The sequence below is a fragment of the Capricornis sumatraensis genome, chromosome 3 (assembly GCF_032405125.1).
Source record: "Capricornis sumatraensis isolate serow.1 chromosome 3, serow.2, whole genome shotgun sequence".
Taxonomy (NCBI): domain Eukaryota; kingdom Metazoa; phylum Chordata; class Mammalia; order Artiodactyla; family Bovidae; genus Capricornis; species Capricornis sumatraensis.
In genome coordinates this window covers 111,596,775-111,624,485 of record NC_091071.1, presented here as the reverse complement: position 1 = coordinate 111,624,485, position 27,711 = coordinate 111,596,775, and the positions used below count along the sequence as shown (strand labels likewise).

The following is a 27,711-nucleotide window of genomic DNA, read 5'->3' as shown; positions in this document are numbered from 1 at the left end:
CCCGGAGCTTGCGCAAACTCATATGTATGAGTTGGTTTATATATGCATATATACTATGTATTAATCAATACAATCAAACTAATTAGCATCCATTACTTCACAGTTAGGGCTTTCCTGGTAGCTGAGCTGGTAAAGAATCTGCCTGCAATGCAGGAGACTCCAGTTTGATTCCTGGGTTGGGAAGATCCACTGGAGAAGGGATAGGCTACCCACTCCAGTATTTTGGGGCTTTCCTTGTGACTCAGCTGGTTAAAAAATCCACCTGCAATGTGGGAGTCCTGGCTTTGATCCCTGGGTTGGGAAGATCCCCTGGAGAAGGGAATGGCTACCCACTCCAGTATTCTGACCTGGAGAATTCCATGGGGTTGCAAAGATTCAGATACAACTTTCCGTTTCACTTTTCACCTCACAGTTAACATTTCTCTTTTATTTTCTTTTGTGTCTTAGCGGATATCTAGAAAAACAATACAATAGTGTTAACTGCCATCACATTGCTGTACTTTAGATTCTCAGTCTGTATTCATCTTGCATAACTGAAACTTTGTATCCTTAATCTCTCCTCATCCTATAGCCTGAGGAATCTCTCCCCAGGTCCACTACTTACTAGCTATGGGAGCCTGGGATAGTTTCTAAGGTCTCTGGGTTTGGTTTCTTCAGTAGTGAAGCGGAGATCATAAAAACTATTCAGAGCATTGTTGTGAGGATTAAAGTCGAACATTACAAACAACCAATTGCCTGGCACATACTCAACACCCAAGTAATAATTAGGTGCTGTGATTCTCACTATGGTACTTTCATAAAAGTAATGCCAAGCATATTGGTTGACTTGGCCAAGGCCATATTATCTAGCGAAATGAATATCAATTCTCTGTAAATAAGAACAGAGACAGAACTTTTTACACGATTTAACATTCTTAGAGAACTTACATCCCAGGTGATGCTCACAGTGGCTCTAGGAGGAAGTAAAAGACAAATTATCCTCTCAGTCTTATGAGTAATGACTTGGCTGCTTAAAGAAGTCAAGTGACTTGCCTACCAGCTCAACCAGAGACAGATGTAAAGCTCCAATTGCTGGAGGCCTAACCTTTTCTTTGTCAAACATTCTGCCCTGACATATAGACAGGTTGCTTCTCCACCTCAATGGGTGGGAGGACCTCAGAGAGCAACATAGTCATCTAAAATCAATAGTCAGAAAAGATTATGCAGTACTTGGTGCTACAAGAGGTGCTACTCTCTTTTCTTATTAAGAGAGTTTATAATTTTTATAATATTTTGAACATAGTAGCATCTTTGTGGAATTAAAACCCAAGAATGGCAATGTGAAAAGTATTTTGTCATGGGTTTATACCATGACTTTATGTTGACATGGAGAAAAAAATTATGAAGTCTCAGAACTAAAGTTACACTCAGAGATCTTTTACAATTTTCTATCCATTATATGAATCCTACTAAGGCATCCTTATCATGTGATCACCCAACCTCTCTGTAACATTAATAAGGAATGGAGAAATCATTACTATTTACTTAAACTAGCCTCATCAAAAGAAAAGTTAAACAATTAGCAAAACTGTTAATGACAGAAAACCTAGTGAACATTCATACTCCTAGGAAAAAGGGGGAAACATATACACATACAACTAATTAATGTGTGTAATTTTTCACTTACAAATTGAATATCATCAGGGACTAGGTAGGTGCAAGCTACCTGCTTTCAGATGCTACTTGGAAGAACAAAGAAGTGACAGGTTAATGGTTTGAGTACACAACTCTGTAATGAATATTCAAGCTCATTAAAACTGGCACAAGTATTGACAGCACAAAGAAGTATGCGAAGGTGTTATCAACTGAAAGTGCAAAGTGAGATCAGCTTTTGAATTATGTTTCAGAAACTCCATATGGCCAGTCAAAACAAAGAGAAAACAGTGTTATGTCATATACTGGAGGTTTCTGGTATGGAAACAAGAAGCAGAGGAATTTCTGTGAAAGCTGACACAGTTCCTTAGGGTTTTAGGCCAAAGTACCAACTGGTTTCCTAAACCAAAGAACTATTAAAACAGTGGTTTATACCATGACTTTATGTTGACATGGAGAAAAAAATTATGAAGTCTCAGAACCAAAGTTACACTCAGAGATCTTTTACAATTTTTTATCAATTATATGAATCCTACTAAGGCATCCTTACCACATGATCACACAACCTCTCTGTAACATTAATAAGGAATGGAGAAATCACTATTTTTTACTTAAACTAGCCTCATCAAAAGATGGAAGACTATGCTTGTTACATGTAACATATTGCAGTTGAGCAGACATCCATCCCCACAGGCTTTCATTTTTGTTAACTCTGAAATCTCCTAACAGGATTGCCTTTTGCATCCAACAATGGTTCTGATAGCACCTCCAATTACTTATTTCTCGAGGTCTGACTTTTTTCAATCATATTGCAAGAATTCACACTCATATTTCTGGTTTAATCTCCTTGCCTTTATCCTTAAAGATAAATGTATCCATTTCCCTGGTGGCTCAGTGATAAAGAATCTAACTGGAGATCTAACCCGTAGGAGACACGTGTTGGATCCTCGATCTTGGAAGATCCCACATGCTGTGGAGCAAAATAAGTCCATGTGCCGTAACTATGACCCTGTGCTCTAGAGCCCAGAAGCTGCAACTAATGACCCCACGTGCCACAATTTCTGAAGCCCATGCACTCTAGAGCCCAAGGTCTACAAAAAGAGAGGCCCACATACCACAATTGGAGAGTAGCTCTTGGTCTCTACAACTAGAGAAAAGCCTGTGCCGCAATGAAGACCCAGCACAGCCCAAAGTAAATAAATAAATATTTATTTTTAAAGTATGTTATATCATTCAGAATTAGCACAGTTCCAGAAACCATGGAATCAGCATGCAGATCATTCCAGATCATGATTCCATCAGCATTCCAGATCATTCCAGATCAGCATGCAATCCTTCCCTCTAGCACATCTCCAACAACTCTCCTTTTTTGCTTCTTTTAGATTTATTCCTACCACTTTTCCAGTCTTTTGTATTTCACACTCATATTTGTATCCTTGGCTGAAGAATTACCATAGCATTTTGGTAATCATTCACAAATTGATCATAATTACTTAGAGGTTCATTACACTATTTTTTCACTTTTACGTATAATGGAAAAAGTTAAATTATAAAAATTGTATAATAAATGGCATGATCAGAATATCCCCTTGTCAGACCTTCTTCACTGCCCCTAATTCTCAATGCTCATTTGAAACAAGACACAACTAATATTTTAACTCAGAAATAAATACACAGGTAATTAAGCTACTATCATTATATATGATTAAAATCTTGGCATCTTATAAGACAGCATAAATTGCATCATCAGATTAACTGGTGTCATTTGGTAAGTCTGTTAGAAATTGATATGCAGTAGAATCAAGTTTTGAAAGTGATAACAGAATTTTAAAATTCGTCTAACACTATTGCTAAAATAATAATAATAAAACTTCCACTTGAACTAGGTAACAGAAAGTTCAGAAGTATGCACTGTAATCACATTGCCAATTACTTTAAGGCCAATTGTGCAACCACATACAAATTTGGGTAATCCCAAGTAAGAAAACTGGTGCCATCTCGTTGATATCTAATTGACTGTGTTATTCAATCAAACCCACAGATCAAGAAGAACCTGAGGCCCAGCACATCGATGGTGACGAGGTTTTCCTAATGGGAATATTCAGCTACTGAGCCAGGCTCCTGAATCCCAGTGTAATACTCTATTTTCTATCCACATTAAATGTTAAATTCCACATTAAATTCTGTACACATCTTATTTCAGAGTTCTTGTATAAATTGATTAGAGAAGTTTCACTTTTCCAACATTAAATAGTTTATGCTTAACCTTACTTCTATTTTCTATATGTCATATCTTTTCTTAATATTTCTAAAACTTTAATTTGTTTATAGTTATTATGCTCATTGTTGCCTGAAATTAATAGTAGGATATATTACCTTAAAGGCTGAATCTGCCTCGTTTTAGCTGTGTGGACCTGATAAAGCCATATTTGCTTGAAACTTCAGTTTGCTGATTTATAAAATGAACATGCTGCTGCTGCTGCTGCCAAGTGGCTTTAGTTGTGCCCGACTCTGTGCGACCCCACAGACAGCAGCCCACCAGGCTCTGCCGTCCCTGGAATTCTCCAGGCAAGAACACTGGAGTGGGTTGCCACTTCCTTCTCCAATGCATGAAAGTGAAAAGTGAAAGTGAAGTCGCTCAGTCATGTCCGACCCCTTGGAATTCCATGGACTGCAGCCTACCAGGCTCCTCCATCCATGGGATTTTTCAGGCAAGAGTACTGGAGTGGGGTGTCATTGCCTTCTCCGATAAAATGAACATATCTTCACTTAAATTAGAGAACTATAAACATCATGTATGATAAGTTAAAAATGCAAGCATGGTTACTAGCTCCTATTAGATAAATCTCCAAAAAACATATTATTGACATTAAAAATAAATTAACAAAATAATATATTACAAACTTTTTGCAGCCCTACAGGACTATATAAAAATAGTATTTAATTTTTACCAAAAACAAAAATAAAAGATAAATATTGAAAAGAAATAGAAGTAAAATGCTAGATATACTATTGTATGTGCCTCTTTGAGCACACATGAAACCAAACCACTGTGAACAGGATGGAACATTTCAGTTGACTAAATGCTCATGCTTGAAATGAATTACTATAGAGAATCTTAGCCTTTTAATGTTAAACAAAATTATCTCAAGCAATTCTTCTAACTAAAGACTTTTCTGAAATGTACCTGTGTGTTTAATACTTGTTTATCCAATATAACATAGCAGAACAGTTGACTGTGTGTTACCCAAAGGTCTCAATGGCCCACCCCCTCTGACTATGTGACTAACATGATTAAGTAAAATTAGCCTTAGAAAGAAATGCACACTCCCCTGCCCCCTGCCATACACACAAGCACAAAACATGACTCAGGCAAAGCATGTTGAATTAAAACCTTAATGTGTAAATGTCACTATTTTACTTTTTTGCAAGACTTTTTTTTTTTTTTACAGTTATAATTGATGATACAAAAATGATTATACTTTTTCAAAATCACCTAAAAATTCTGGTCAAACTGTCAGATATGAGTCAAAGGAATTTTCTCTTATTATTACTCATCTTTCTCTTAATATGTCTCTCCTTAAGCTAGATATGTGTTTTTGATAGTTTATAAACAGGATTTCTTTGGAGGGAATGATGCTGAAGCTGAAACTCCAGTACTTTGGCCACCTCATGCAAAGAGTTGACTCATTGGAAAAAACCCTGATGCTGGAAGGGATTGGGGGCAGGAGGAGAAGGGGACCGCAGAGGATGAGATGGCTGGATGGCATCACTGACTCGATGGACGTGAGTCTGAGTGAACTCCGGGAGTTGGTGATGGACAGGGAGGCCTGGCGTGCTGCAATTCATGGGGTCGCAGAGTCGGACATGACTGAGCGACTGAACTGAACTGAACTGAACTGAAACAGTATTAAAAATTAGTTTAAAGAAAACACAAAAATAGTTCACTGAAGACATATCCTCTACAGTGATATATTCTGCCCAACACTGAACATGGAAAACCTGGATTCTGGCCAGACTTAAGTGCTGATTTTGAATTGGAGAGAAGTGAAGAAAAAACACAGTGTCTCAACTTATGTATAACACAAAATTAATGCCCACTCTGCCTCCAAACAGTTTTTCATAGAAACACAAATATCTAAGGCATATTGAAACATCTCAGAAAAGTGGAAGAGTAAATGTAAACAGGAATGTATCATAAACATATTAGGTGAAATTCTTATTCTAGTTCCAGGGAAAATGATATAGCTGGTAATGATCCGAGTAACTTCAAATTCTTCTATTTTAAAATCATAATCTAATAATATGATTCTGCTAAAGTAGATCAAAGTATAACAGGTATAGTAAAATGAGATAGTATTGATATTCTAAGTATACACCAATCTGAGTTGATTGCCTTTTTTCACCATTAATTTTAAAAACACACAGGCATAGGACACTATAGATAGTCTTACACACTGTGCCAATTCCTATGACCCTGTCATAATACTTCCTTGTTGTTCCAGGGACATCCTCTCTCTTCTCTTGGGCTCATCTGACTTCTACACTAAGGCTGAACTTCACCTTTTCCATAAAGATGACTCTAGTTATTATTAAATCAAATTGATCTCTTACAGTTCTTTTCCTGCCGCCACCCCTTCAGTAATGACCCAGGAGTTTATCATCAAATTGTTGTCTGAGTATTTCAGGTATGTTATCTTCATCTAGTTTCTGAGTTCCCTGGGTACCATAATTATATTTTATTTCTTTTAAACACGTCAGTGGTTCATGTATATATTACCCATAACTACTATCACATATAAGAGTAAACTGTTATCAGTAAAGGAGAAGCAAAGAGAATAAGAGTTCAAAAACCAAAATGTGCTGGAGTGTGTCCTGTTTCATATTAGGGACAGAAGTGTGGAAAATGGAAATATGGTTTGGATTCTGAGGAAAAGAATGTGAACCAAACCTCATAGTCTGAACGGATGAACATTTCTGGCAACTCTCCAATTATCTCTACTCTCTACTCCAATCACAGCTTTTTGATTACTAATTTTACTTCTTCACATTCTATATATCAGAAAAGATACTGTAAACAATGGGGAATGCATTCATAATTTCCCTGAGCAAAAAAACTGTTTATTCATTTTTACATCCTGTATCCAGAAGAATTTTTGTCTATTCTCAGTAAATATATCTTGAATAAATAAAAGGATAGATGGATAAATGAGGGAAAAATAGATGTCAATGTCAAAGTGTTTATTCATCTACATTTGTGTTGACAAACCCAGTTCCTGGGCCAAAAAGCCAAGACGAACCATGATTATGTGGAATGCACTGTAAGTACACAATCTGTTTTATTGCAAACCTTCTAAATGTCAACAGGTTCCACCTGGAATATACAGAACTGTGCAGGGCATGTAGTTTTGGAATTCAATAATGCTTGATGGATATAAGCATAACTGTTTCTTACCACTCACACAGACTTTTTTGTTCCCTTTAAAAAATCAAAATATAATTTTCTACTATAAAAAGTAGAAGAGAAAAAAAATGGCAACCCATTCCAGTACTCTTGCCTGGAAAATGCCATGGACGGAGGAGCCTAATAGTTTACTGTCCATGGGGTCACAAAGAGCCGGACACCACAGAGCGACTTCACTTTCACTTTCACTATAAGAAGTTGGTTGTAACATGAAAGTTTAGTTCTCAAATCTAAAGTTCACTTTATATTTTCACCTCCCTTTAAATACTCTTAAGTAATCCATGTGTTATTAAAACATAGAAATTTTATTTTTCTAATATTTTCCCCCTGAAATATTAACACTGGATTTTATGGGTAAATCATTTAGTATAAATATTATCACTTTAACATAAGCTGGAATCTTTAAAATATTTCCTAAAAAAACTAGATTTTAATTTCAAACAAAAGTATGAATACTTGCAGCTGGTATGTAAAATTACCACAGTTTGATTTTTATAGTCAATATTTTAATTTTATTTTTGATTTCTAATGTTTTTAATACAGATTAATTTAAATGTTCCTAAAAGCATGTGGAGCATATAAATCCCATAGTAATAAAGAGAACATTTTTGGCAATCTGCATAAAAGTAAATATGCTTTAATGACATATTATCATGTACACTTTAATTTTGGCAGGAAGTGATCTACTCTTGATAGTAAGGTAAGATACTTTGACATCCTTACTTTAAAAAATACCAGGCATGATAAACTAATTAAATTATGTTTCAATAAAAATATAAATTACCCTCAAAAACTCATAGTCACAAATTCAACTCTACTTTTTAAAAATATCAGTTTTGCTGATGGTTATTTAAAAAAAGAGAGAGAGCAAAATTAAAAATAAGTTAAAAGAGTTAAAATTTTGACTCAGGGCTGGGAGTCATAATGTGGTCAAAAGTGTAACTAGCTCCCTGCACACAAATAAATCCAACATTTTATGCAACACAATAAAATTGAACTGAGGGATAAAAACCTGTGCATGCTAAAACAGTGCCAAACAAGCAAATAAACAAATCTGATTATTTTGTCTGATTTCCCTATGAGTTCCCTTATTACTGTAAATAGTATTGGTACTATTTCAGCAATTTGTTTTATTTTTCATGAAGATTACAACAATGGCTTTTTACTTTATACTAAAAATCTTGAATATAATTCATCAGCATAAGCCTGCTGGAGGTATTAAAGAATTATCAATTACCCAGAGCATCTCTAAAAGCTGTCATCAGGATCTTTACCATTTGAAGACTTATTAGGTTCCAGATTTTTGCTTTTCATATGTGTGTTCTTATTTTTTTGCATTTACCTTTTATCTTTGTGTATTACAAACTGTAGCTTGTTTTCATTGTGCTCTTACCTATAGGAAATATTATCCCAAATATAGATAAAGAAACCAAGCTTTGAAAGCCTTTTTAAAATAGCTGAATTTTTTTCATCTTCTTTTATCTGGTTAATCTCCTTTTAAGGACCTTTTCATATTTTCAATATGTCATACTTTGACATATCATTTTGAAGATAACAGGTTTGAGTATTATGTGGTAGATAAGTTCAGCTAGCTCCAACATTTAGTTCAATAAAATTACAATTATATCCAGAGCCTCACACATGATCACTCATCCCAGGTAGCCATTAAAAAAAAAAAAAACAAAAAACACTGCAAAGTCTCATATATGGGATGGACATTGGCAAAGACAACTTCATATAGATTAAAAAGAAAAAAATCTATGCACACCATAAGAAAGAGAACCAAAAAGAAACTTATACTGATTGTGGATCAAATGGGCCCACCTTCATATATCAGGAAATGTATCTCACTGTGCTAACTGAACTATTTTGAATCCTAGTTGGATACCAGCAATGTGCTAATTGCTGGGTTGACTTTTACATCAATGTGATACAAGTCCTATTTCTCGGGGTTTATTGTCTCTTAGAACTGAGCTGCTCTTAGAGTGACATTGCTAGACTGCACCCAGCTGGGATTTGTTGACTACTGGTCCACAATGGGGTAAGTTTAACTGAGGATAAGCATTTAGATGCTTTGGTAGCAATTTGACAGTGCTGCAAGATCCAAATGCATGATAAATGAACTAATTTATTAATACCTGAACAGAAGCTTGGCTTTCTCCCATGAAAAAGTTTCATGGGTCTCCCGACCTCCAGCATGCGTTATGGGCTTAACCGTAGTCTTTTCACTATACTCCAGATGTACTTAAAATCCAAAATCTGTTTTTGATGGATAAATGATTTATAAACTACAGAATAAATTTTAGAATTAGCTAGTGGTAAAGAGTTGGAGATAGAGTTTAAAAATACAGTATCACTTGATTCATTTTGTATAAAACTTTAAAGTGAATATCCCAAAATTGCTAAAATTGCTATAAAATCTCTACTTCCATTGTCATAATCCTTATTTTAGAGACTGATTTCTTCTCGTCAATAATGTTACTAAAAAAAAAAAAAGAATAGAGATAGTCTAGATATACATCATCCCCTGAGATTACTGTTGTCAATCTAACTTAGATTAGTTAATAAGAAGGAAGGTAGTTCATTTCCTACATTAAAACCTCTGAATATTGTTGACACACTAGTTCCTGTTCAAAATCTGAGAATTGGCATGTAAAGTGAATAATCACTATTTCTCTCACTATTTGTTTAATTCTGATTTAGGAATTATAAAAATTACCAATAACAATCCTTTCTATGAGTTGCCTGTATATCCTCTCTCAAACAAAGCAGGATATGAAAATTTTTTTTGGGAGCCCATTATTATTGTGGTACTTTTATATTTTTGCAATGTAATTTTTGAATGGTTGATTATAAGAAGATAAATTTGGAGACTGTGTATGAAATGCCTATTTATCACTTTGTTTTCTAGTAATTCACTTTTTATTGTATTTTTCAAAAACATAGATTCATGCCAAATAAGAAATAAAAACAAATTATTAAATTTTAAGATAGTGGTCTTTCATAATAGTTTTAGAGGCACTGTCTTAGAGTAGGTTAAATATGTTATAATCAAGGCAGAAATTTCTATATGAAAGAATCAGCCTCTGGGGTTTACAGGAAGATGATGTCCCTTACTGCTGGCAGGAAAAGGAACTGTCACTGTCTTTCCACCTGGAAATCAGGTTTCAAGTGGGATAAAAATGTAGGCTGTCTGATTGGGGAAGGGGTTCCAGGTAGAGAAAACTGTGTGGATAAAAGTACCAAGTCAAAAGAGCTTTTGAGACCTATGAAAAGTATCAAGTAGTTCAATATCTCTGAAACATAATGTGCAGCAGAGGAGTAGGAAAGAGGCCAAGCTTGATTCTGAGAGGCCTGGAATACACTGAGAAGACTTCAAAATTTATTCAACTGGCAAAGGGGTCCTTTTGATTTTTTTGAGAAATAAGCTTACAATTTTTAGCTGAGCCTTACAAAGTTATATTTGCCAGGAGACTGCTGGAGGTCTAGAGACCCTTGAAACTTCTTATTTATGAAGCAGTCTGTGATTAACATATACACATTTCTATATATAAAACAGGTAATCAACAATGACCTACTGTACACAGGGAACTCTAGTCAATATTCTGTAATAACCTATATAAGAAAAGAATCTGAAAAAGAATGGATATATATATATGCATAACTAAATCTCTTTGCTGTACACTTAAGACAAACACAACTTTACTTGCAAATCCACTTGCAAATAAAAATTCACATGTAAAATAAAAACTGAATTAAAAAATTTAAAAATAAAAATAGTTATAAAATCACATAAATGTATACATTCATCAAATAAAATTTAGAAAACAATGAGTAAGCAAAAAAGAAAAAATACAGGTCAAAATACAGCCATTTGTAAACATTCACTGGTATAGAGAAGAGACAGTGTGAACCATATACTCTCCACTCTGTTTTAAAGACATCTTTTCTCACTTTTTATACCACATTGTTTTTAGTCACCAAGTCCTATCCTATTCTTTGTGACCCCATGGTCTGTAGCATGCCAAAATTCCCTGTCCCTCACCATCTCCTGGAGTTTGCCCAAGTTCATGTCCATTGTATTGGTGATGCCATCCAACCATCTCATCCTCTATTGCCCTCTTCTCTTTCTACCATACACATTAATAAATATGCTTATACATTTTTCTTTTAGTGACCACATAAGTTACCATTATATAGATACACCTGGGAAATGACATGATTGCAATATTCAACATGAAAGGATTAGTCACACTAACATCTGTAGCCATGAGGCTGTCAAGGAGGTAATCACTATGTGTTAAAAATTGGGAATGGTACCTCAGTGAAACAGTGAAAGAAGATAGGTTATATACTTTGAACATATTGATTAAAGCAGGCTCCAACTCTTACCAGCTGTGTTTTGGATACATTTTTTGCTTTAGCCTCAGTTTTCTGGAGTTCACCATTATAACTTACATGCTATCTATGAAATACATCCATAAAGATCCAGCACAAAGCCTAGCATAGAAGCCACTCAATATTAGATTTTTCTTTGATGATGGATTGATCCTCAAATGTATGTGGGAGATGAATAACATTAAAGAAGATAGATGTCCAGGAGTCAAGGTGATATAACGAGGAAGAAGACACTATAAAAATGGAGATTTCAGCTATCTGAGTAGGTATAGGGGAAGGCAGATGTTCTGCTAACCAGGAACATGAGCACCCATCCAAGGCTGCACTGACATTCACATATATATTAATGGTGAAGGATCATAATGAATGACATTACTGCACTTCAGCCTACACATATCAGGGTCATCTATAAATAAGCCTTCAGTCTCCTTCACTAGCAATGTATTAAACACTCATATGGTGACCCCTATCAATTAACTAAAGTTTCCAAATGAGCATATGTTATACTCCTTCGATCCACTTATATACTTTGGAATCCTGGTGAAACATTATTAGCAAAAAGAAGCTCACATTTTATATCTAGACATAATCTGTGACAATGAAGCCAGGGTTACACATTGTACTCATAGTTTCCATTGTATTTTCTGGCTTTGTGAGGAATACATAAATAGGCCAAGTATCTAGTGATTGCCAGAAAGGTGATCTGGATTGCATAAGAGGAACAAATGAAGACAAATCTATTCCCCTGCTCGAAACGCAACCCAGCACACACAATCTACTGACAGTGAATCAATTCCTTCAGTAGGATTTATGAAGACGGCACACCTCTAAGAGCTTAGATTTTGTTTAATCCTGTTTAAAGGGTTGTTTTATGTCAAATTCTTTTATAAGTATTATTGATTTTAGGTTTTACTTAGACTACAATAATAACATTGCAGCTTTATCCAAGGATATAGTCTCAAAATCAGGTTTACCAATGATTGGTAAAGAAATTACAAAAAAGTGATTAAAATGACTTACTCCAAATAATATTACTGTGATATCTTGCAAAGCATTAGAGTAGAATGTGTGCCCTAGATATTGAAATATGGCCTAATTTAGCACGCAGTTTATTGCTTAAACATCCCTCCAGTCCTTTGGTACTTCGATACCGAAGTGCAGGTACACACAGGTGTAAATGACTTTTTAAATAGCCCAATCTAACCTGAGAAGGGAGATGAGACACATGATTTTTCTTGCTTTCCAAAGTAAAAGACTACACAAATTTCTAACAGTTTGATCAAAATCATAGTGAAGAAAATAGAATATTCAGCATTTCAAATTTAATGACTCACATTTTTTTTTTTTTGGTCATCTCCCTCAATAGAAAATACTGGCTAGCAAGTAAAAAGATGACTTGCAAAATTACATTAGCACATCAGGAGAACAGTTTGTGAGAGATCCACTTATTAGAACAATACTAGAAAATTATATCCCTTCTTAAAATGTAATAGTACTCATCTGAAATAAGTCATACAGTTTAGTAAATCTGAAATTATCATAAAGCAAAGGCAGCAATATGGCAAGTTTATGAAGAATTCAGAATCAAAATACACAAAAATAGATTAATAAAATTGCTATCATGTTTTCTCTATCTGTAATATCATCAGCATGATAATATTTATCTTGCAACCAATTTCAACTGAAATGGGTTTATAGAAAAATAAAACTGAAATTCAATTAAATGCTTTCATTTATTTATACAAAGAAAAAAAAAATCACCTTAAGTGTTTGCTGATCTCCAAAAACTGTATCTGTGATAGGTAAACAAGTATGATTTGGCCCCTGCCCTAGTGAATTAAATTATTTTTATAGTTTTCATAAGTTAACACAATTTGCAAACATAAATGTACTTAATTAGGATATTAGAGAAGAAAGGATGGACTGTGAGATAGTACTTATTAGATAAAAAGGCAAAGCTCTATGCTTTGAAATAACCTACTCTAGGCCTTGAAAATAAAGCAAAAATATATACATATTATGTCTAAATAAAGTGAAGGGCAAAGATTAACAGCTATCAAGCCACAGTGATGGGCTTCCCAGTTGTCCTAGTGGTAGAGAATCCACCTGCCAATGCAAGAGACACAGGACATGGGTTTCATCCCTGGGTCATGAAGATACCCCAGAAGAAGAAATGACAACCCACTCAAAGATTCTTGTCTGTGAAATCCCATGGACAGGAGCCTGGAAGGGCTGCCACCCATGGAGTCACAAAAGAGGCCTGCTTAACGTAGAGACTACACAACACACCAAGAGCCACAGTGGTTAGCATGGGTAGGCAAACTGTAAAACTCAAGGAACGGAAACATGGCTTCCTTCTTTCTTTTCTAAAAGACAGTTTTCAGTTCTTTATTTATTTTTGGCTGTATCGTGCTGCATGTAAGATCTTAGTTCCCCAACCAGGGATAGAGCCTCTGCAAACTTCAGTGGAAACGTGGAGTCATTACCACTGGACCAGCAGGGAATCCCCCGACTTACTTTTCACCAACACATTTCTTATGACTGGATTACACAGTAATTCCCCCCACAAACTCCCATAAAGACAAACTGAAGTCCCTGGAGCCACTAAGTGATGTGAGTTAATTAATTAATTTAAAACCTAAATGCCTCTTAAATTTTTTTTAAAATAACAAAATAAGGAATAACCTAAATAAAGCTGAGGCAGTTTCTTAGCCAAGCCAGAAAAAGGCAAAATGCAATATGTTCCCATGCTCTTTCTGTCATTTCAGCTTTGTTAGAGTCTCCTTAGTTTGTGGCATTTAAACTTAAAAAAGAAAACCTACAGAGAAAAGAAAATTAACTTGATTGTCAAATTTGAAGCACTTACATATAGGCTCCCCATATCTATACTTCTACACCAATGAGAATTACGTAGAGAAATTCTAGAGATATAATATGCATTTGAAATCACATAATTAATGATTATGAGGGAAAAGCTACAGAGCAGTCAGTCTAATGTTTGGGGGATGATTTTATTGAAGACTTAAGAAAAGGTTTCTATTCATAAGAGCCAAGGTATACATTTCTGATTAAATGGTATATAAAATCATTGAAGAATAATGTCAATTAAAATATTAATACAAATCTCATTATTTAATTTTCACCATACAGAATATGAAATAAACATAATATATAAGAACATACATACATACCATTGATCCACCGAGCTTCTGGATCATGAAGCACAAAGTCTTTCCTGAAGAGGTCTTCTAAAGACAATCTGGTTTCTGATGAATTTGTGAGTTCATCTAAAATAAAATAAATTTTAGGTTAGGCACTTATCTCATGTTACTTTTAAAAACTAATGAATTATAATATTTGGACTATTTTGCTTCAAAAACATGTTAATAAGGTAACAATATAAAATGGCAATGCTAATGTTCTTTGGCTTTAGAAGTTTGTTCCATGACTTTATGTTGTGATATATAGTACGAAAACAGTGAATTGTGCCTCAAAGGATACATTTTTCACTGTTTAACCATAATCCAGCCCACTATTTTCCAAAATAACTTCAACATATTCTCTCTAATGATAAATTTACAGTTTTGTTGTAAATATCAAAGATGAAGAGGTAAGTGTTATAAACAAATATGATAAATAAATCTTCCCAAATTGAAAGGAAGTTCACCAAATAAACAGAATAAATGCCAAAATTCAACAGATAATTACCATCCAACAAATACTGAGTCTAGGAGTCAAATGCAAAAATTGAAAAAGTAATACAATGCCAGAATATGAATGAAAAGTATGCATTCATATTAGTTCCTGACACATAAACTAGGTGTACTTCCCTTTTAAATTCCAAAATCTAAGAAACAGAAGAACACAATTTAAGCACCAAAATTAAACACAGCAAGCAAGTTTTTAGATGAAAAAGTCTATAAACAAGTTAGGGATATTTTATTTTCTTTGTAAAACAATTGTTTATTTACTGTATAAAATCATCTTTGCGACCTTTCAGCTGTGACCTTAACTCTTATTGAAAATAAAGTATCAACAATATATGCTAACAACATTAGATATTGTTTTTTAAAGGCTCAGTACTTATTGCAGCAAGGTTTTGCTTCTTCCAGTAGAAAAGCTGGGGCAAATAATCAAACTTTAAGTGGCAATTTCCTTCAACATGAGTCAAGCATGTATTTAACCCACAAAATAATTGCTCAGACACAACTGAAAAATAGATAACAAGTGGAACTAGTGAGAATCATGTGATCCAAGCCTAGCACAAAATTATCTACAAAACAAAATGCTCCACTTGACAGTCTTATATGACAAAATTTAAAATTACCTTATTCATTCAACAAATATTAGGGCTCTTAATTTTCAAGGTGTTAAGTGAAGTAATGTAAGGTGCAGGAGACATATCTATTCCACGTCCCAAGGGCTTCACACAAAGCAAGAAAGAATATGATAGATGTCAGAATGAGGATATAGAGTACTGTATAAACAGGAGGAAAGGAAGGAAAATACCTGGCAAAAACAATCAGAAAAGACTTCAGTGAAAAACAAAATGAACAACTATCAACTATTGCTGGTGGGAATGAAAAATGGTACAGATACCATGGAAGACAGTTTGGTGGTTTCTTATAAAACTAAACATATAATCTAACAATTGTGTTCTATGGTATTTACCCAAATGAGTTGAAAACTTATAGCCACACAAAAATCTGCACATGGAGGTTGATGGTAGCTTTATTCTTAATTGCTAAAACTTGGAAGCAACTAAGATGTCCTTCAGTAGGTGAACAGATAAACTGTGGTCCAGATGTTGTGATATGCAGTGATAAAAAGAAATGAGCTATCAACCATGAAAATCATGGAAGAATCTTAAATTATTAAGTGAAAGAGGCCAATCTGAAGTCTGCATACTGTATGATTCCAACTACTTAACACACTGAAAAATGTAAACACTGAAGACTCTAAAAATATCACAGAAAACTAACCAAACTGATCACATGGATCACATCCTTGTCTAACTCAATGAAACTATGAGCCATAACAGGTAGGGCCACCCAAGACAGATAGGTCATGGTGGAGAGTTCTGACAAAACATGGTCCACTAGAGAAGGGAATGGCAAAGGCAAACCACTTCAGCATTCTTGTCTTGAGAACACCATAAACAGTATGAAAAGTTATAATGCCGGATACATGTGATTATACATTTGTCCAAATTCATAGAATGTACAAAAACAAGAGTGAACCCTAAAGTAAAATATGGACTTTGGCTGATAATGATACATCAATATAAGTCCATCAACTGTAGCAAACATATCTTGGGTGGGATAATAACAATGCAGAAGGTTTGACCCAGGTGAAGGTAAAAGGGAAATTTCTATACCTTCTGTTCAATTTTTCCGTGAACATAAAATTTCTCTTGCAAATAAAAAGTATTCATTTTTATGTTAAAGTTAAATGACCTGGGCCTTTCAGGTTTCATTTCTGGATCTTTCCTTTGTGGAACTTCCCTGTAGCTCATATGATAAAGAATCTGCCTGCAATGCATGAGACCTGGGTTTGATCCCTGGGTCGGGAAAAATCCTCTGGAGAAGGGAATGGCAATCCACTCCAGTATTCTTTCCTGGAGGATCCCATGGACAAAGGAGCCTGGCAGGGTATAGTTCGTGGGGTCACAAAGAGTTAGACATGACTAAGTGACTCACACTACTTCCAGGTTTCAAAATACAGAGAAAGGGAATGGCATGAACAAATGAAGGAATGAGAACATTTTAGTGAAAAGGATGAGTGCTTTTTGTTTGACAAAGAAAAAGAGCCATGATTCTATAATTAATTTTCTGTCATAGGAGTTTGGGATTTTAATAAAATGAGCTAATTTTATTAGGATTTCAGAAAATATATTTATTCAATGAGATATCTCAATAAGACCAATTTTGTTATAGATGTTTCACAATGTAAAGTTTCCTGAGATTATATAAAAGCACCATAATTTGTCCAATCCAATCCTTTCAATTTTTACATCATTATATTTCATCATCTCTATTTGATAGGCATTTATTTTGCTGATCCAAGGAAATTTATACAGCTAAGAGTGGAAGGTAGGATCTAACTTTCAATGGGAGGGTAGATTATTCTAACACAGTTATTAAAAATGATCCTTATCAACTGAATTGAAAAATTAGCTATAATTTTATTCTTAGGTAAATTCCACATATTTTATTTATTGCATCTTTTAGGAAGCTATAAAACAAACAAACAAAAAACATCTTTAAAGCAATTACACCACACCATATAATTTTTATTTTCAAGTATTAATAGTTTTTCAAATACTATTTCTCAAACATGCATTCTTTCATATGAGCTTGAATCATATTAAAACCCACCAAAATAGAAATCTTACTAAAATAGCAAAACATATACACAGTGAGTTGAAAAACTCTAAACATTTTGTAATATAAAGGTTCTTCTTTCAGAACTACTTAGTTCACTCATATACGCTAATTGTTTCATATTCTACTTTTCATATAGATCCTTTACATTCCTATTGTATTTACTAGTAAGTATATATGTTTTGTGTGGGGCTTCCCTGATAGCTCGGTTGGTAAAGAATCTGCCTGCAATGCAGGAGACCCCGGATGGATTCCTGGGTCAGGAAGATCTGCTGAAAAGGGATAGGCTACCCACTCCAGTATTCTTGGGTTTCCCTTGTGGCTCAGCTGGTAAAGAATCCATCTGCAATGCAGGAGACCTGGGTTCAGTTCATGGGTTGGGAAGATCTCCTGGAGAAGGGAAAGGCTACCCACTTCAGTGTTCTGGCCTGGAGAATTCCATGGACTGTACAGTCTATGGGGTCGCAAAGAGTCGGACAGGACTGAGCAACTTTCTCTCACATATATGTTTTGTTACTATGAACACACCATTTCCCATTCTTAATCTAAATAACTTTATATACACACAGAGTTAATCATTACATTATTTACCATATCACATTCACTTAAAAATGCCAATGGAAATGAAATCTTTTTTTTTCTACTTATTTAATTATATCACCTGAAAATAAATTTTCCATTTCATAAAGATTAAATTTATACATATATGTATGTACATATATTTACATACACATGGGTTTCCTTAGTGGCTCAGATGGTAAAAGAATCTGTCTGCAATGCCAGAGACCTGGGTTCAATCCCTGGGTCGGAAAGGTTCCTTGGAGGAGGGCTTGGCAACCCATTCCAGTGTTACTACTTGGAGAATCCCCATGGAGAGAGGAGCCTGGTGAGCTACAGCCCACAAGGTGCAGAGTCAGACATGACTGAGTGACTAAGCACAGCACATACATACATACAGCACATACATATATAGGGGCTTCCCTGGTGGCTCAGATGGTAAAGTACCTGTAATGCAGGAGACCGGGGTTCAATTCTTGGTTCGGGAAGAGCCTTTGGAGAGAATGGCTACCCAGTCTCATATTCCTACCTGGAGTATCCCATGGACAGAGGAATCTGGCAAGCTACAGTCCATGGGGGTGTCAAAGAGTTGGACAGAGTGACTAACACTTTCCACTTTCACATACATATACATATGTTTATATATATATACATACACTTATATGTAAAATATATACACACAGGCATATACAAAAGATATATAAAATTTTCAGATATTACAGATCACCTGCAGTTGTAAGAAATACAAAAACACAGATCCTTTATACCCTTCATCCAGTTTCCATCAATCACATATATCTGCATAATCAATAGCACAAAAAGAAAAGTGATATCCTCCATCAACTTTATTCAGATTTCACCAGTTTTTCATGTATTCCTTTGTGTACATGTGTGTATATGTGGCTGTATTTGTTTCTATGTAGTTGTATCAAGTATGATGAGCATCAGTAAAGACAAAGAACAGTTCTGTCACCAGGATCTCCTGTGTTGTCCTTTTGTCACATAGCCTCTCTCTGAAACCTTTGGCAACCACTAATCTACTTTTTCATCTCTATAATTTTGCAATTTCAAGGGTATTGTGGAAACATGCATTATGTAAAATTTTGAGATTGGCCTTTTTCACTCAGCATAATTGTTTTGAAATCCACTTTAGTCGTTGAGTGTATCAGAACTCCATTTCTTTTTGCTGTTTACTGATATTCCAAGGCATGAATGTACCAGTTTATTGAACTGTTCATCTGTTGAAGGAAATCTGGGTTATCATTTGTAGTCTGGGGCTACTATCAATAAAGTTGCTATGACCACTATTTATAGGTTTTTATGTGAACATAAATGTTCCTTTCCTTGGGATAAATGCCAAAATATGCAATTGTTGGGTCATATGGTACATATTTTTTTTGTAAGAAAAAAAAATCTAGTTTTTCTGCATTCCTGCAAGGATTTTTTTTTTTTTAATAAGCTATTCTGACATGCGTATAATGAATGCCATTGTGGTTTTAACTTGCATTACTCTGACAGCTAATGAACATCTTTTAATGTACTTATTTGTGATATTTATATCCTCTTCAGTGAAACGTCTGGTAATGTCATTTGCCCATTTTCTAATCAGATTGTTTTGTTTGAGGGATTGGTTAACTGTTGAGTTTAGAGAGTATTTATATTCTGATACAAATCATTTGTTGATATATCAACTCAAATTTCCTCAAACTCTCTCGCTTCTTTTCCTCCTCTTAAAAGGGACTTTTGCAGAGGAAAAGATTTTTTGTTTTTTCAGTTTTGATGAAGTCTAGTTTATCGTTTTATAAATCACACTTTTGCTGGCAATACTTAGAATGTTTCAAGTAACATTGAAGATTTTATTTTATCCTGAAAGATTCATAGTTTTATATTCTACATATAACTCCCTGAATGATCTTGAGATATATTTTGTCTATCATATGAGGAATAATTAGAGATTCATACTTTATTTTTGTGGCATATTGCATGACAACTGTTCCAGCACCATTGATTAAAAGATGTTTATTTAATTTTAGTGAATCATTTTATTAGCTTCATTGTCAAAGCAATGTTGAATAATAATGATAAAAATAACAATCCTGTTGTTTTCTTCTATTATGGCAGCATCTTTAATATTTCATTATTTAGTATATTTTCTAGGTTATTGGAAAGGAATCTCTATCATTCTTAAGTAATTTGTTTTTATTTCTATGACATTCAGAGTTTTTATTTGAAATTATGTTATGATACACTTACAGCCTATTATGTAAAAATATTTCCCTTTAATGTGTTGATATAAAAATTGCTTAAAAGAAATTTCCTTATTCCAACCACCATTATTTCTGTAACAAAATCCAACTGTTCATGGAAAATTATTATTACTTCTATACTGCTAGATTAATGTTAAATGTTTATTTAAATGTTTATATTTTTTAATGAATTAAACTAATGATCTTTTTTTTTTATTTTTACTGTACTGATCATTAAACACTTCAATATTTTATTGAGGATTTTGAACTTCATTTATTTTGGTAATCTGAAATAGTTTAATAATTTTAATAGTAAGGATTTTTTAACTCCAATTGCCTCTGGAACTTATTATAAAATCAATTTATCAAAGTAATTCAAATTATTGTGATGAAATCTAAAATTTAAACAATACTCAAATATAACCTAAGGATTAATTTATTTGTCTTCATTCATTACTGAGTGAGCTCTGTACTTCATTTATTTTCTGTTTTTTCTATTCTTGGCTCATTTCTTTAAATTTTTCCTTAGCTGTGAGGTACTATCACTGAGGTGTCTTGAATTTTTCAGTCCTAGAATAGAGACTTCTTCCTTCAACACATAATGAATAATTAAGCTTCTGTTTTAATAAGCTTGGAACCTGGCTTTTATCTCCTATCTCCTTTCATCTCCACATCTCATCACAGTCTTTTGGGGTCTCCATCCTTTGTAATCTATCATCTCTCTTCCTGATGCTCCCTCAAGTCTTATTGGATATTAGTAACCTCACCTGAGGAGAAACTTAAGCTCTGCAAAGTTAAAGATTTTGACAAAGGTCACTTGGTCAGTAAGAGGCAGGACTGAAATTGGGGCCTACATCTCTTTGACTTACTAAGCTACAATGACTCACAAAACAAGTTTTATTTCCTCATTATCTTTGTGTGAGTGCCTGCTAAGTTGCTTCAATCTTGTCTGACTCTTTGCGACCCTACTGGACTCTAGCCTGACAGGCTCCTCTGTCCATGGGATTCTACAATCAAGAATACTGGAGTGGGTTCCATGCTCTCTTCCAGGGGATCTTCCCTACCCAGAGATCAAACAAGCATTTCTTATGCCTCTTGCATTGGCAAGCAGGTTCTTTACCACTAGCACCACCTGGGAGGCCCCTTATTCACTTTAATATTGTGTTAATTAAATTTTTTAAATATACAATTTTATAGAGAGAACTTTGAGAATATCCTTACTTCTTTATAGCTAAAAGAACCTTTCTCCTAATTGATATTCAGCTGCTCTGTGTACCTCTCCAGACCTTATTAGCATCCTATTCTGTTCCAGCCTGCTCATGAAAGTGCCCATCTATTTTCGCACATAGAGCAGTGTCAGAGCATTCACAAACAAGTGGAGCTTTTGTTTGTTTCCTTCAGGAAACTGTCCATAATAGATCAGCTTGAAACTCCACGTTTACCCTCAGCTCACTGTTGCATGATATTTAGTACTAATATTAGTAGCATCACCTATTACATCTCATCAGCAAACACGTATAACTCAATTGCAAGTTGATTACTAAGATAATTTATGTCGGAATCAACTTGAGAAACCTATTTGATACATTTTATTAATGTTCTCCCTATTTTAACTACACTGATGCACTCAAACAGAGAAGCCTGGCTTGCATTCATTCCATGGCTCGCACTCATTGCAATCACTCACATTAGACACTGAGAGGGTAGCTTAGAAGGAAATTGGTATTAGACTGTAAATAATTTTAAGAGATGATCCCTCATGCACAACTCCTTTCTTAGAAATCCTCAGAGGAAGAAATTATGATATCAGTATCTGTTTCCTAATATCAAAAAATATATATTAATTAAATTTAATATTCACCTCATAGACCTTGGGGTTTCCCTCATAGCTCAGTTGGTAAAAGAATCAGCCTGCAATGCAGGAGACCCCAGTTCGATTCCTGAGTTGAGAAGATCCCCTGGAGAAGGGAAAGGCTACCCACTCCAGGATTCTTGGGCTTCCCTTGTGGCTCAGCTGGTAAAGAATCTGCCTGCAATGCGGAAGACCTGGGTTTGAGCCTTGGGTTGGGAAGATCCCTTGGAGAAGAGAAAGGCTACCCACTCCAGCATTCTGGCCTGGAGAATTCCATGGACTAATCCATAGGGTTGCAAAGAGTCAGACACGACTGAGCAACTTTCACTTCTCTTCAAAGACCTAATCCTCCATTAGTAAGGTAGTGGGTAACATATCTTATCTCTAGTTATTTTGTAACTAAATACACTTCTGCAATGTGTGTGTATATATATATGAGTGTGGGTACATATTAAAAGTCTTAAAATCTAATATATGTTGATAGTTGCAATTAAAATGTTAAATATTTGCTGACCAAATATTAATAGAATCCTATGATTATGATTATAATTATGAATAGAAGCACAAAGATCCAAAGAGATGCACAATATAACAATGGTCACAAGTATTTAACGAACTGGAAACAGTAATTACTTGTTAAATTGTTACAAGATATAGAATCTTAACTAAAACATTAATCTTTGGCAACAGAATAGGAAACAGAATTGACATTAAATAATTCACTCCATGTTCTTTTCTTTGTACCAGTCTGTCATTTATGATCATAGACTTCTATTGGCATTTCTGTGCTTTCTTCCAAAAATCCAATCTTGTTTTTAAATGGCTTTTTGAAATAAGTTAACTGTATAATCTTAGAAGAGAAAAGAAAGTTCTTCAGTACTAAGCTGAAGAAAAACTAATTTGTGACTTTCAGTACGTGTTTTCTCTACTGAAATTGTGTTAATTTTAATAGGTTTTCCCTTGATATTAGCGGTTCAGAAATATTTCTTTTAATGTAAATCTTAAATTTGAAATAACATCATATTAAAACAGTAATAAAAAGAAAAGCCTAATCAGGTACTTATTCAGAATTCCTCTTTCTGCTCATGGCATTCTCTATTTTCTCTGGATGTCCAGTACACCACCACTTTTATTTCCCAATTCTACCTTTAAATCTCTTTTTATTCTTAAAGCTTATTATCATATTCCATCTTTAACATCGCCAGAGCATCTTCTAGTGCATTTCCATTTTAAACATTATTGATTGTTTAAAGTTCATGGAAAGGGTAACACTCCCTTCCTTATATAACTAGTTGAAAATACTGAATGCAAATGATAGCGGTCACACCAAATTCCATATGTTTTCAAAATATTTGCTAATTGTGAATATCCTAGTCAGACTTAAAAGTTTTATTTTACTATTTAACAACTAAAGCGCTAATTCCCCTTTGATATTCCATCATTTTCCTATTCTGTTCTTTCACTAGGATGCTTAACTGTGACTCAGAATACTAGTGTCAAAATATGTTATTTGAGACCTTGAAATATATATTTCAAATTCTTTTTAATATTTTCTAATTTATCACCAAGAAAATGAACAAAGGATTATCATTTCCAGTTCAGTTCAGTCACTCAGTCGTGTCCAACTCTTTGCGACCCCATGAATAGCAGCACCCCAGGCTTCCCAGTTCATCATCAACTCCCGGAGTTCACTCAAACTCAAGTCCATTGAGTCGATGATGCCATCCAGCCATCTCATCTTCTGTTGTCCCCTTTTCCTCCTGCCCCCAATACCTCCCAGCATCAGAGTCTTTTCCAATGAGTCAGCTCTTCACATTAGGTGGCCAAAGTATTGGAGTTTCAGCTTTAGCATCATTCCTTCCAAAGAACACCCAGGACTGATCTCCTTTAGAATGGACTGGTTGGATCTCCTGGCAGTCCAAGGGACTCTCAAGAGTCTTCTCCAACACCACAGTTCAAACGCATCAATTTTTTGGGACTCAGCTTTCTTTATTGTCCAACTCTCACATTCATACATGACCACTGGAAAAACCATAGCCTTGACTAGACGGACCTTTGTTGGCAAAGTAATGTCTCTGCTTCTGAATATGCTATCTAGGTTGGTCATAACTTTCCTTCCAAGGTGTAAGAATCTTTTAATTTCATGGCTGCAGTCACCATCTGCAGTGACTTTGGAGCTGCAAAAAATAAAGTCTGACACTGTTTCCACTGTTTCCCCATCTATTTACCATGAAGTGATGGGACCAGATGCCATGATCTTCATTTGCTGAATGTTGAGTTTTAAGCCAACTTTTTCACTCTCCTCTTTCACTTTTATCAAGAGGCTCTTTAGTTCCTCTTTGCTTTCTGCCATAAAGGTGGTGTCATCTACATATCTGAGGTTATTGATATTTCTCCTGGCAATCTTGATTCTAGCTTGTGCTTTCTCCAGCCCAGCATTTCTCATGATGTACTCTGCATATAAGTTAAATAAGCAGGGTGACATTATACAGCCTTGACATAGTCCTTTTCCTATTTGGAACCAGTCTGTTGTTCCATGTCCAGTTCTAACTGTTGCTTCCTGACCTGCATACAGATTTCTCAAGAGGCATGTCAGGTGGTCTGGTATTCCCATCTCTTTTAGAATTTTCCACAGTTTATTATGATCCACACAATCAAAGGCTTTGGCATAGTCAATAAGGCAGAAATAGATGTTTTTCTGGAACTCTCTTGCTTTTTCAATGATCCAGCGGCTGTTGGCAATTTGATCTCTGGTTCCTCTGCCTTTTCTAAAACCAGCTTGAACATCTGGAAGTTCACGATTCACGTATTGCTGAAGCCTGGCTTTTAGAATTTTGAGCATTACTTTACTAGCATGTGAGATGAGTGCAATTGTGCGGTAGTTTGAACATTCTTTGGCATTGTCTTTCTTTGGGATTGGAATGAAAACTGACCTTTTCCAGTCCTGTGGCCACTGCTGAGGTTTCCAAATTTGCTGGCATATTGAGTTCAGCACTTTCACAGCATCATCTTTAGCTATATATACCATTTAGAATGTAAATTTGAGGAATAAAAGTATGTACCATTGAAACAGAAGAAAATTACAAGATATATTCTGGTACAAGCTACATCTCCTTTGTTTTTTTATTACTAAATGAAGAGGTATATGGAAATCATTAGGCAAGGTAATCAGCTCATTTAATGTTAGCCACTGTCATTATTATTATTAAAATGCTAAAAGGTATATGTCAGTACAAAGCAAATTTGAATTTTGAAATTTCAAAGTCACAAAAAGAAAATGTTTCTCCTCCCTCTTGAGTTTTTGTCTCTTTCATAGTTTCCTTTAGCCCAAATATTACCAATATGTTTTTCTAAGTACCTACCAAAAGTACAGTATTGAGTTGTACCTTTTAGGTGAAAAATTTAGTGAAATGTAAAATTCACTTAAAAGTCTCTTTTTAATGAAAATTTATTTGAATTTGAATGAATCAGCTCTTAGTTGCATCATGTGGGATCTTTGTGAATCATGTGGGTACCTTCCTTGTGGCTTAGTAATTGCAGAGCATGGACATAGTTGCTCCGCAGCAAATGGGATCTTAGTTCCCAGACCAGGGACTGAACCGATATTCCCTACATTACAAGGCAGATTCTTAACCACTGAACCACCAGTGAAGTCCCAGAAGTCTCTTTTTGCAAAAGAGTATTTGGTTATTTTGAATCTGGATGGTCAAAATTATGGATCACAAATAAATTGTATTATCAGTCATGTCAATGAAGGAAACTTGAAGCAGCTTGTCACTTAGTATTCTGGACACCTATTCATCCATTTGAACAAAAGAACAAAGGGAATTAGTGCAGTGCAAGCCATCTGTTTTATAGTCCCAGATAATTACCTTTGTTCCTCTTGGTATGCCAAGAGTTTCCTTTATCTCTTTCTTTTGCCTTTCCCTACTCTAATATTGTGTTGTGGCACTAGCAAAGTTTCTTGAATAAAGAGGCCAGTCAATCCATTATCCTCATCAATTCTATCATCTAGAACCACTTTTAACTCAGATGAACCCCGTATCTTATAAAGTCTAATTATATATCCTCTTCAAATAGAATTTACTTCCTAAATCAGATTATCTTTCAATGAATTGTCTTTCTTTCTTAAGTATCACATATTTCCAGCATGTAGCTTTCATGTAAAAAAGCCATATTTTAATTATAAAAAGTCATTTAAAAATTCAACTATGTGGAAAGTTACTAAATTGTAACTAACGCTGGGTCTATACTGAATAGAATGAAGAGGACAGCTGGCAAGGAAGGTATTAAATATTCACTTAGCTGTCACTCCCAATTCTGCCCCTTTTCACCACCCATGGGGAGAAGTTACAGGAAATTTATGTTGAATACAAAATATCAAAAAATGGATTACAAGATATTCGCCTCCTATGATCAATTCATCTTCTCAAAGTTTCCCAATACACAGTTTTGAACTTATGCTCCAACTTTCTATACTCAAATAGGGACAAGAATTAATGCTGAAATAACAGTAATCAGAGCTAAGTGGTTATATTCTAATCCTAGTTAAACCCTTAGTATATGTGCCCTTGGCTAGATCACTCCATCTATTCAGGCAGAAGTTTCTTCATTTGTGAAGAGAAAGAGTTGGACTAAATTACACTATGGATAGTTGTGTTCTAGAAACTCTAACAAACTCTTTTAGGGCAGAGAAAGGACAAGGTTGGATGAGGATTACATGGTTAAAACTCAACTAGAATATCTGTGCTGTCAACATATCTGGTTTCTTCATATAGTTTTATTGAACATACCAAATGCACAAGTGTGTGTGCACACACATGCACACACACACATGCACTCACACATACATACACACTGTGGCAAAGAAAGTAGCTTGCGTCTCTAAGATGCCCTGCTGCTGCTGCTGCTGCTAAGTCGCTACAGTCGTGGCGGACTCTGTGTGACCCCATAGATGGCAGCCCACCAGGCTCCCCCATCCCTGGGATTTTCCAGGCAAGAACATTGGAGTGGGTTGCCATTTCCTTCTCCAATGCATGAAAGTGAAAAGTGAAAGTGAAGTCGCTCAGTCGTGTCCGACTCCTAGCGACCCTATGGACTGCAGCCTACCAGGCTCCTCCATCCATGGGATTTTCCAGGCAGGAGTACTGGAGTGGGGTGCCATTGCCTTCTCTCTAA

The 27,711-nt window shown here is 34.9% G+C and overlaps 1 protein-coding gene across 1 annotated transcript in view; it reads right to left on the bottom strand.

The window, feature by feature from the left end:
- Positions 1 to 27,711, bottom strand: part of DPP10 (dipeptidyl peptidase like 10) — a 755,039-nt gene that overhangs the window by 514,594 nt on the left and 212,734 nt on the right. Inside the window, exon 3 of the mRNA XM_068969380.1 lies at positions 14,686 to 14,781. Coding sequence (XP_068825481.1) covers positions 14,686 to 14,781 — 96 coding nt within the window. The remainder of the gene's footprint in view (positions 1 to 14,685; positions 14,782 to 27,711) is intronic.